We start from the raw sequence: 12,361 nt of genomic DNA, 5'->3' as shown, positions 1-12,361 counted from the left end.
AAAATTATAAAATTGTTTTTTTTTTTTTAATATACTTCACTAGTACGGTAGGATGTAGAAACAAATAGATTGAGATGAAATTAATAGCAATTAATTCCAACGTCAATTTTAATATTAATTAATATTTATAGACTTATTGTTTTATCTTGAAAATGTTTAATTAACATAATATTTTCTGACTTTCCTCACTCTCTGATCGCACTATAGATTTCACTACAAATTGACTTGAATCCAAAATAACGCTGAAACAATATTGTACATTAATTTATCTCGTTTTAAATTTATTGAAAATGTTACGTCAAATGTCAAGTTATTCTGATATGGTATTTGAGTTATTTTTAATTGTACATTGTCAAAAACACTTATTCGTCACCTGTCAGGTTTATTTGATGCAAACTATTTTAATACCTCATTTATAATTCACAGATAGAACGACAGAGAAGGAGTTTGACTTTGAAGAAGTATGTAGATAAATGTCGGATTCAATGTGCAGAGTGTATCGGTCCAGGTGTGGACTTTTAAAGACTGATTGATGGGAAGTTTGAAAGTGCCACCGATAGAAGTTATGTGGAAGCCAGCTGTCGTGGTATAGGCATGTTATGCGCAGGAACGAGGACCATGTTATGAGGAAGGTCTTGAGCATGGACGTGGATGGATACAGAGGAAGGATACGTCTAAAGAAACGATGGATGGATTCTGTGAAAGACGATATGGCTGGAAAAAATGTTACTTGTGAGATGACGTCTGACAGAGAAGTATGGAAGAAGAAGATACGCTGCGCCGACCCCAAATAAAATTGAGATAAGGGCAGAAGGGTGTTGATGAATTCGAAATATTTTGTACAAATTACGTAAAGACATGGTATTCATGATTACAAGATTATATTGATGATAAAAAAGCGTGGAGTTAATGCTTGTTGACTTCCAGGCAGGAGACATAACATCAATATATAATTGTATTTAACTAACATGACTGTATTTTTAGATGTTGAAAAGGAGTAACTACTGAGTTTCTTGCCGGTTCTTCTCGGTAGAATCTACATTCCGAACCGGTGGTAGCTTTACTTTAAATAGTTTGTTAAATGACGATTCAAAAGTGCTTGTACATGAATAAAGTGCTTGCCTACATGAATAAAGTATATTTTGATTTGGTTTGATTTGATTCTATTTTTGGCACATACATCTATAAATAATAAGCCAATGTTATCGTTTTTTTTATCTGTTCATTGTAAATCAACAAATTTACATATGTATATGAAGCGACTAAGGTGTTAACGTTTGCTGTATCAAGTAATAGGAGACGTCGTAGCTTCGCCCGTAGACAATAAGATATAACAGAATATTTCAGCCCTACACCTTTATTGGTGACATCGGTGACTTCCATTGCTCACCGGTGGTTCAGTTATCGCTACGAGAATCAAAGTAGAAGTCAAAAATCTTTATTCAATATGGAAGTCTCAGTTCTTACTTATTGGTAGTCAAAAATTTACCATCGGTTCGGAAATTAAGACCTCGGACCTGAGAAGAACCGGCGTAAGAAACTCAGCAAGTTTTTTTTTTTTTTATTTCATAACAACAAGTATTGATTTCATGTTTTCATGTACGTAAACGAAATCGCCAACGGGAAATGTTTTTAGCCTTATTATATTCTCATTACCACTAAACGGCGTCATGATTTGCACAGTTGCATATTTAATTTTAATAATTATTTTATCTTGGCGTGATTAAAATTAATATTACTTTGAATGGGACAATTATAAGAGATTAAAAATGTGTTTGAGTTCTGAGTCGGAGAGTCTATTTAATATTCGAATTTTGTAAATTTTTTTTCGTACGTTACGAAATAAAATTTCCTTTCGCGTTTCGAATCTTATAATTCCAGGTGTACCTTTGTAGTCAGTAATTTATAATCAATAAAAGTGTGTATTTAATTGATTTTTACGTTATTTAAAAAAAAATCAAAATATACTCTATTCAAGTAGGCTTTTACAAACACTTTTGAATCGTCGTTTAACAAGCTATATTAAGTGAGGCTACCCATAGTAGCATGGCATTTAGGCTTGTACTTTAAAAAAAAGGTCAGTCATTAAAGCACTCACGAAAATTCATCCTTAAGGGATTAAGGGAAGAAGATTCTCCTGTTAATACTCACAAATTGCAATCATTAGGCCATCTTTGTTTTTCAAGAAAATGTTACACTAACCGGTTTAATTTTTAACGCTTAATAGAAATAAATAATTAATTACGTGACTGTGTGATTTCCTTTAAGCACGCATTAAATTCATCATGCATCACAGTCCTGATACAGATAAAAAAGTCACGGGCATGACGTTGGAATAATATCATTATTTTGGACACATTACGAGTTACGAAGATGTAGATTACGTACAGACTCGTGACTTAGCTTTTTTGGACGTTATCTAGTATTACGTCTAAGCAGCGATTAATTTTGATTTAATGTTATTTAAAATAATTCTAATTTTATGGAAGGTTTGGTTTTAAGTTTGAAAGGTGAGTGAGCCAGAGTAACTACAGGCAGAAGGGATATAACATCTTAGTTTCCAAATTTAGTGGCGCATTAGCGATGTAAGGGATGGTTAATATTTAATACTTTACCACTTAACATCAGATGGCCCATTTGCCAGTCCGCCTACCTACTACATAAAATAAATAAATAATCGACATTCAAGACAGTCAACAATCAAATCGAGACACACCATTAAATTAAGTTTTCTGCGTACAAAGAAACGAAAAATGATGCTATATTGTTATACCATATGTTTCATTGCGGTTGTTCTCAGATTTACAGAATTCTATTCGACACATGCGGATTTCTTTACGATGTACCAAACTAGACGTTTCTGGTAACTATGTACCTACGCGTCAAATTTATTTTCCCGATCCTATTATTATTTTGGTTATATCCTGTAATTTATAACTAAGCCCATATGTGCTAAGCTAATCCATACCATATTTCCTTACGTTTGCTTCTTGTTTTACTGATGATAATATAACAAAAAGACAGACACTTGGTAAATACTTGTTTTCGTACCGACCACAGAGAGTATACCACTTACAAGCAATACTAAGTATTATTCTTGGCGTGAGTTGTTGGAGTGAGATCTTATGTCACAAGATTGATAAATGTGAGGGATGGTAAATATTTCGTGTGTTGACTAATTCTTTCCATCAGGTGTCCCGATTTCCAAACTAACAGAAACAGATCCATATACTATATTCCAACCATAACAGGAAAAAGCCAAATAAATGACTTTTGATAGCAAATTAACACGATATCATTCGTTGAGAGATATTCACTATTGATTAGCGGAAAAAATAGCGTTTTGAACGTCGACGAAACTGTAATTTTGGACGTAAAATTTAAGTGGAAATAAGTAGTTAATTGTAATAGTGTTGTATTATAAATGAAGATATATTAATCACAAACTTTTGGTAGTGCACAATATAGCTGAGTTATTAGCATGAAATATGTAAATCTAAGGTTTGTTTATTTTTATTCCTACTCCCATAGGATTTGACTAAACGTTATATTCAGGGCGTCAATTCTATAAGCAAATTGACACTTTATTTCGATCTAATTGAAATGAAATCGTTGCCGTTCAGACTTTCCTGTTCTACGGATCCAGCTACAGTTCGGTCGAAGTTGGATCGAAATATAATTGGGATCGTATCATAACCCGTATAAGTAAAAATTGGCCGTCTGTTATGATTTATTAAGGTTAATTTTTGGGGAGTATTTCGATCGAAATATGTAACGTATATATTAATAATCGTTATATTAATAAAATTGTACCTAATCTTAAAACCATGTATTAAATAACTGAAATTCATACGTAATTTGATTGATTAAATAAATTGGTTGATAAAATTGATAACATATATAATCTGATACGAGATATTGATAAACGTTGGTATATTTATTTAATAGGTTGTAGTTCTTTGTGCAAGTCAGTCTGGGTAGGTACCAGCCACTGATCGTATATGCCGTCGGAATACAGCGATACAAAGTTGTATTGATGTGTGCCGGTTTTAAGAGTGAGTAAGCTAGAACTACAGGCATAAGAGACATAACATCCTAGTTCCCATAATGGTGATTGGCGATCGAAGGATTGGTTACAATTTCTTACTTTTTCTGCCCACCAACAATTTTATAAAAAAAATGGTTTGTGACAATAATGGACGTTCGCACACGCTCGCATATGCACACACACACGTGTCTAAACGGACGCACAAATTTATGTACGCACGCACACATGATGAAAAGCAAAGCTCTTACACTATAATATGATTAAAGAGTTCGTAGCTTGTCCTTATGCATTTGAGGGCATGTAACATATATAAAAAAATATATTTAAAAAACAATTGTTTTTCAAATTACTTGTTTTTTTATCTATTCGAATCATGTAATTTTAATGTTCGTTTGAAACTGTAAGAGGTTATTTATCAAAATTACTATTATTATTATAACAGCAATCATGAACATATTACTAGCATATATGTTATGTTTAAATATAAATATGTTTTCACTATGAGGACTTAAATGTAATATCTGAAATATTCGTCGTTCCTCAAACTTTTCGTAAACGTCACATACATGACTTCGGAAATAACGAAACCATTTTTTTACGGACGCTTTTAAATTACATATATTTTTTTTGTCATATGTATGACGTCACAGTGAATATTTAAGATTAAAGATAAAGTTTTCTAGCGAAGGCGTTAAAGCCTTTTGTATGAATTAATTTGTTATCTGTATAATGTTTATTTAAACGCTTATTTGTTTTTATAATACAGGTAGCTGGTAAATTATGTCACCTGGTGTTAAGTTGTCACTACCGCCCATGGAAATTGGCACCGTTTATAAATTTAGCCGTGATGCACCAGCAACGTTGGAAACTGTTATGTTATGTCTACTGTGCCTATAGCTGCACTGGCTCACTTACCATTCAAACAATTCTAAGTATTACTTTTTGGCGGTAGATTATATGATGTGGATACTGCTCAATGGGGCTTACACCAAGAACTCATGAACGCTTGGCAAGCGTTGCAATGAAGCACTTAAATTTGTTTGTGAAAAAAATATCTAATAAGACTAGAGTTTTAATATTCTCCGAGTTCAAATCTAAACCAATTGTCATGCCATGGATTGGTTGAACTTTATAGAATTGTTTATCTATACTTATTTTTATATATGTATAATTAGCCAAAGACCCAACAGACCTGAAGTCTGAGACCCTGTCTTGATTTTGAACACTGAATTCGATTGGTTTATATAAAAAATATTCCAAAATATATTTTTTTAGTATTCTAATACTTTATGAGAAAAGTTAACACTGTCGTTAAGTTTTCATATGTTCCGTCCAACTTTCTTGATTTTTTTCTTTCATATGAACCTTCTCCTCACAATAATAAACACAACAGAAAAGAATAAACGAAAGTTACGAAACTCCATCCCTAAGGGGGTGAAACGGAGGTTGGAAGATTGTGGTTTATGAATTTCGCGCGAGTAAAGCCGCAGGTTTAGCTAATAATATATATATATAATTAAAACTCGTTTAAGTCCGTCCACGTGGAAAAAGTAAAAATGTTTTGCGTCAACAAAGTTTCACTTAACTACGACCTTGGAATTCGAAACGTCAGACGGTTAAAAAAATAAATTAAAAAAAAACAACTTACGCCAGATAAAGGTTGTTTTTCCGCATCTGCTTCAGTGATCTTCTTATCCGGGGGACTTCCTGGGCTCTTTAGATCCCCGTTTGAATTTATCGAAGCCATTGTAAAACCGCTGTCCGGACTGCTAATCTCATCTGTAACAAATGACAATCATAAACTAAGGGAGGTATTTATAACCATATGTTAATTATAATAAGATTCATTCATTATATAGAATTTAAAAAAATACCTAAATATACGAAGTGTGAACGTGTATCTAAGTGTTTTGTATTAGTAGTTACGATGAGCAAGAATTATTAATTTTCCATACATCTCTCTAAGTGTAAATATATGTTACGGAACCCACGGCAGATGTGATACAAAGAAACTCTGATTATAACAAAATTATCAGATAGAGCGCGTGGAACATTGTAGTGTGTCAATAAAACCGAATACCAAATCAAAAACGAATCACTCCTTGTCCAATAGGTTATTATAGTAAAGTCATGTATTTATAATACTACGTCAGCAGATGAATTTAAAAAAAAACTTGTACAAATATAGATAATACGTACGTGATATTATTACGGCTGAACTCTATACTATGAGCCGAGATGGCCTAGTGGCTAAACATGTACATCTTAACCGATGGTTGTGGGTTCAGACCTAGTCAAGCACCACTGTTTTTTTATGTGCTTCGTTTATGTTTATGATTAATTTCGTGCTCAGTTTCAATGTAATTCACTTGTGTATGGAGCAACCCTCATTGGAGGAGGATGGTGAAATTAGCTTTAAACCTTCTTCTAAAATGGGGGGAGGTCTTAACCCAGCAGTGGAACATTTAGAGATTGTTAGTTACCTTTAAAATAACTGTACTAAAATATGAACATACTTTTATAATATAAGTAGTTAAAAACCCTGCTTCGCTAAACTAAAACTAAACAGACACGGTTTATACTTTACATTACATATAATTTTTTCATAAACATTGATCTATAATTTACTGTGGATAAGTTTTCATCGAGTCTACCGGAACCCTGCATGAATATTTTATTTAGAACACACTTTCTGAACGCACCAGTAAACGTCAAATATGGCCGCCCGTTGAACTGTCAAAATGTCAAAAAAATAATAATTTTTTAGTCGACAACATATATTTCGTTTTAATCTATAATTGTTGATAGAATTCGATCGGGTCTGTCGTAGACATGCGCGAATTATTTTGTATTTAATACGCAAGTGAATTTGGTTTGTGTATCTTGCTTCTCGGTTCAGGGATTCATAAACGATCTGTATCTTGACTTACGGTCAGCTCTAACGTACACAGATAAGACAATAACTATATTGATTAGCTGTTCTATAGAATTTAATGACCTCCTGACTGATTTCGGTCAAGGCGGCTATTTTAACCGATTACGCAGAAGATATATTCGAGTTCGTTCGACAACCCAGGTGCACAATACCGTTATTTTCATAATCCAATGGGAGGGCATTTCGCCTAGACAGAGTATAGGTCCTCGACTGTCTTTACGTCCTCTCCGAGGTTTCGAATTTCGAATTGATCGTGAAGATTTTCTTTACAGAAAAACCCAAACAATGTTTAAATTAAACGTATTCGAAATGAGAAAATGCTTGTTATATAGTAATTTGAATAGACTAGAATAAAATCTACCAAAATTACAGATATGGTACAACTAGCTAGTGTAACCAGGTGTCAGGCTTTAGACTGGATTGGCGTTTTACGATCGTGTCCGGCCGGTTCGTTTTATTACGCTTTTTATCTGCATATAGAAGGGCTTAGTGAGGATGTCCGAGTAGGTATTTATGTATTCAAACTTTATTGACCGAACACAATCGCTACAAACAGGCTAGACGCCATCGGCTTTGTCTGCCAGACAGCGTTTATGTTCTGACAGCGTCACTTACGGCATATGTATACATTTCATACAATTACAAACATATTATGTAGATAGATATGCCAAGCAATACTTAGTATTTTAATGATCCAATTTAAAAGGAGAATTTGACGACCTCCGTGGTCGAGTAGTGTGTACACCGGTTTTCATGGGTACGCCACTCCGAGGTCTCGGGTTCGATTCCCAGCCGAGTCGATGTAGAAAAAGTCTTGGGTCTGGGTGTTTGTGGTACCGTCGTTACTTCTGATTTTCCATAACACAAGTGCTTTAGCTACTTACATTGGGGTCAGAGTAATGTATGTGATGTTGTCCAATATTTATATTTATTTATTTATTTATAAAAAGGCGAGTCAGCCAGTATAAATACAGACGCAAGGGGCGTTTTTTCAGTAACCATGGTCTTTGGTGTATTGGCGGTGTAAAGAATGGTTAATATGTTTTTAGGCACCAATGTCTATGCGTAGTGGAGACCACTTACCATCAGGTATTTTTGTGTTCCGGTTTGAAGGGTTCGTATGTTAGTGTAACTACAGGCACAAGGGACGACCATTGACGATGGACTGATTAAAGTTTCTTTAAATGTACCAATATCTATGTGATGACCGTTATGCCAGACTGCCTATTTTTTAAAGAAAATAAAAAAATACACTGCGTTTAACATAGCCGGGGATCCTTAACCGTTACAGAGCGAATCAATTTCGTTGTAAGTCAATAATATTAAAAACACACATTAAAAGTCGTAGGTGCTGGTCCGGATTTAAATCGGCTATCTTTTTCTATCTGCTGAGTCATCTCGGCTTTATATAATAGTTATCTATTATCTATTTTATATAACTATAACTATTACGATACTTCTTTTAGAGTTGTCCAAATGTAGTAAAGCCAAGTGGTTGTATTGTTGAATTCTTGCAAAACAAACGTATATATAAGTCATAAAGTGAACGGTACATTAATAGTCTACCACGATTGCATATTACTCAGAATGTCGTAATTTCCGACCGATGACGTCACAACAATTGCTCGCCTTCAGTCAATTGTTGTAAGATTTTTTTCCATCAAGCTGTCCGACCGATTTCGAAATAATCATACACTACTTAAATTTTGTTAAGCAATGTGATCAATTTCAACAAGAGAACTCTCATTGTGTTAAGATTTTATGTGTATGTAGACTAACGAATAATGTCGAAGCCGTTGAGGGACGTATCACGAGATTAAAGTGGCCAAAACACATAGCCAGCCTTGGGAAGATGGAGGATGGACCAAAGTGGCATCCGTCAGATGTCAGATGACTTTCGATAAATCTCAAGTATTCAATGGATGCGCTTAGTACAAGACGGTAAAAAAAGGTGTTTAACCAGCAGTACGACTCATGTGGACTCAATATGATTATGTGTGCTTGGGTATGAATACATTGCAAATTATAAAATGTACCAATATTGTGTGGAGCGTAATAGTGTAATGATCACTCTCAAACCGGTAGCATTTTTATAACCAATAAGTAAGTTTGATGTATATTCAATAAAGATTTTGACTTTGACCTTGAATTGTCTTCTATTCATTTGCTCCTATAAGCCTTTTTTAACACTCACGGCTTTGCTTGTAAAGAAACAAGTCACTGTAATTGGTTCATAATTAGCGAAGATGTCAAGAAGATAAACAACAAATATCTATTTTCCTAGTATTCATGGGGTTGCTATGTTTAAATAATAATTATTTTGTAAATAGTTTATTCATTTATTAATAATCTAATTGAGAAATGATTAAATTTGCAATTAGAGAATTAGGGATATTTGAATCGTAATTTAAACATAATCATAAATCGGAACGGATATATACCGATAATATACCTATTATAATCTTAACGGTTCCTCTGTTTTTATCAAACTTATACATTTCATGTAATTTGTATAAATTAGAAAACAGCCGAATGAATACTTTTTTTTTCGTCGACTAACATGTTGTCCCAATATAAACACGATTGTTCCTGTTTTAAAATATATATTAACAGTACTATGTAATAACTGACAAGGGTCAAGGTCTGACTAATTTAATACGACCCTATTGGCTTTCGAACATTTCGAAGGTCTCGACAGAAAAACCATATCGTCAAAAGAAAGGAGCTCTTCTATACTAATTTAACTTTAAGACTCATTTTCCAAAAGTACAATTTTAGTGCTTAAACGTTTTGTCTTATTCACTGACAATAAAACTTTATATCAGCGCGATCCGAGCTTTGAACCCCGTCCTAAAGCCTTATAAACCATCTATATAACCAACGAGTCATGAACTTTTTACTAAAGATAAAGGGTTTTTTTACTAGAACATTCTTAAAGGATAATAACATATGCAACAAACAAACATTTGAGGATAACATCTAAGAAATAATCATTGCGTAATATTACTGACTATATGAATACGTAAATAAATGAAGATGCTTGATCATCATTTATTTTATTGATAAAAATGTAATATTTAATTTATCCCGGTTACATCTATATTTGCCTGCATCGTATTTTTTATACCGTAAACATATTTACTTACAATGCGAAACCACGACTGTAAAGTATACGTTCATAATGATTAAATATGTAAATTAAAATAACAATGTTTATAATTAAACAATTTTCTTTATTAATTGGGTTATCATTTAAAGAGAAACGGCAGAAATCGTCACGTAAGGAAAAAGTTTTATGCCCACTCCAGGCGACATTTTAATTTTTCGTCAGTCAGTATTCACACGGGACCTTTATAAAAAAAAAAAACTTGTGATTTACTTAGTCTGAAACATTACTAATTTATATAATTGTATCTGTTATTACATATATAATACAAAGCCAAAGCAACTTCTTTCTTAAAGTGTGTCCCACGACAATTCTCGTTCTTTTTTTTAATGTTAGTTATTAGTGGCATTTTAAATTTATAAGTAATTCAATTTCTTTACTCTGCCCCTTTAGAACATACTATATATTTTTTTACAATTGGTCCCCTGCCTACAGATTGCTTGGAAGAGATAGCTGCTTTAACGATAAGGATATTGCACCTCATGCAACTTTGTACACTCAATCATTTATTGTATATATATTTTGTTAATTGGATTGTAAGAACTATAAATAAATAAATACATTTCTTTACGTTATTTCTCTGTCTATATACCTTAAAGAGTCATTGAATAATTAAATATATTCAACAGTGAATTTTACACACAATTTAAACTATACAAAATATGTACTTTTACATCTCGAGACATATAGAACATTGAAGTACATAATATTCGTAGAAAATGGGCTCGATAGCCAATTCTTTCGATTTCCTTTCCCGCCCCGTACATATATTAACACTTGCGTATAGAATCCTTAAATTAATAAATAATATAAACATTACCTAGCATCGTGTATCCGTTCATTTTTCTCAAATATTTTCTGACCGCCATCTCTATAACATCCGTACCGATATAATGTGACATTTCATCAAATATTTATCACTGCACGGAACAAACGCACTATCTCCGACATCACTAAACCAGAACTGCCGGTCGCTACACAAATGATTAAATAAGGAAACTAATTATTTCCTATATAAAAACACATTGCCTTATAGACGTACAAATGACATCGATTAATTGTATAAAAACTATATAATTTTATCGCATAGCTTAAATACATAATATTTTCGACTGCACGTAAATAATGCTATGTTTGTACGCGGGTATTTCACGAATGAACATAATTCAGAATGTATTTTATATTTCAAGCTGCATTCACTTTGACATTCAAAATGAGTGACGTTCGTCGTTCACAAACATTGTTTACAGTTGATATACGTAACGAGTTTGTTTATAAATTGTTTATATTTCGATTTATTAATTAGTTATGATTAGAGTAAGTAAATTGTTTTTATTGATAGATATCATAAAGTCGACGATAATTGTTGGGTATATTTTTTTAACGTCTCGGGTAATCTGCCTTTATTTTTAAGGAAAAGATAAGTGTGTTCTTAAATACATTATCTTTAAAATAATTCCACCGTGTCGTACATTCGCTTAGGATAATCGAAGAGATCGAAACGTTATTTGAATCAACTTAAAATTAGAATTTCAATGTAACTTGGAAAATAAATTGTAGATAAATAGATATGTCAACGTCTCACACTAAAAACTTCGTTCCATTCTTATTTTAAATATTATAAAAAAGGTTTATTGTAAAAAAAAACCAAATAAGGAACAGTACAATGTAACCCCAGCTCTTAAACTAGAAAACTGTGTAATTATTTAATAATAATAAATGAATGTGTGCACATACATGTGTGCGTGCGTAAGTGAACGTGAGTATGTATTTTATTTTAAAATTTAAAAATGTATATTTATTTAAAAATTTTAGGGAAACATACAGCATAGTTTAAAACATACAATTAATATCAAAATAATTCTAAAATATGCCAACAAAGTTAAACGACAAGTAATAAAAGTAACATATTATCAAAGTATATGAAATAAGTTTATCAAACATGAATTGCAAAATGAACAAAATTAACAAAAACAAAAGAAACAAAACAATAAGCTCCAAATAATATTATGATAAATAGTTATTTTTAAGACTCGTAAGAACTTAAACAGATTAACGTTAAATATATCTACATTACAATAATATTTATTATAATTAGCACATGCTCTTACCAAAAAACGATTTATGGAATATTTTTATCGTATTATTAGTATTTAATATGGTGTCATATACAAATATAGATTCGGATTTAATTTTTTAATTTACTATCTAA

General features: G+C 32.2%; 1 protein-coding gene across 5 annotated transcripts in view; it reads right to left on the bottom strand.

Moving 5' to 3' along the window:
• The window catches only part of LOC113398395 (solute carrier family 41 member 1), a 107,548-nt gene that overhangs the window by 15,983 nt on the left and 79,204 nt on the right, over positions 1-12,361 (bottom strand). For 4 of the 5 annotated variants that reach the window (XM_026637122.2, XM_026637121.2, XM_064219180.1 and 1 more), the window contains one exon: positions 5,697-5,827. In XM_026637122.2, the coding sequence (XP_026492907.1) occupies positions 5,697-5,827 (131 nt within the window). Of the gene's footprint in view, positions 1-5,696; positions 5,828-10,969; positions 11,147-12,361 lie in introns of those variants that run through there. The other variant, XM_026637123.2, reaches the window with a different exon arrangement.

The sequence above is a fragment of the Vanessa tameamea genome, chromosome 26, assembly GCF_037043105.1.
Source record: "Vanessa tameamea isolate UH-Manoa-2023 chromosome 26, ilVanTame1 primary haplotype, whole genome shotgun sequence".
Lineage (NCBI taxonomy): Eukaryota > Metazoa > Arthropoda > Insecta > Lepidoptera > Nymphalidae > Vanessa > Vanessa tameamea.
The sequence above is the reverse complement of the archived record's forward strand: the minus strand, read 5'-3'. Positions and strand labels throughout refer to the sequence as shown.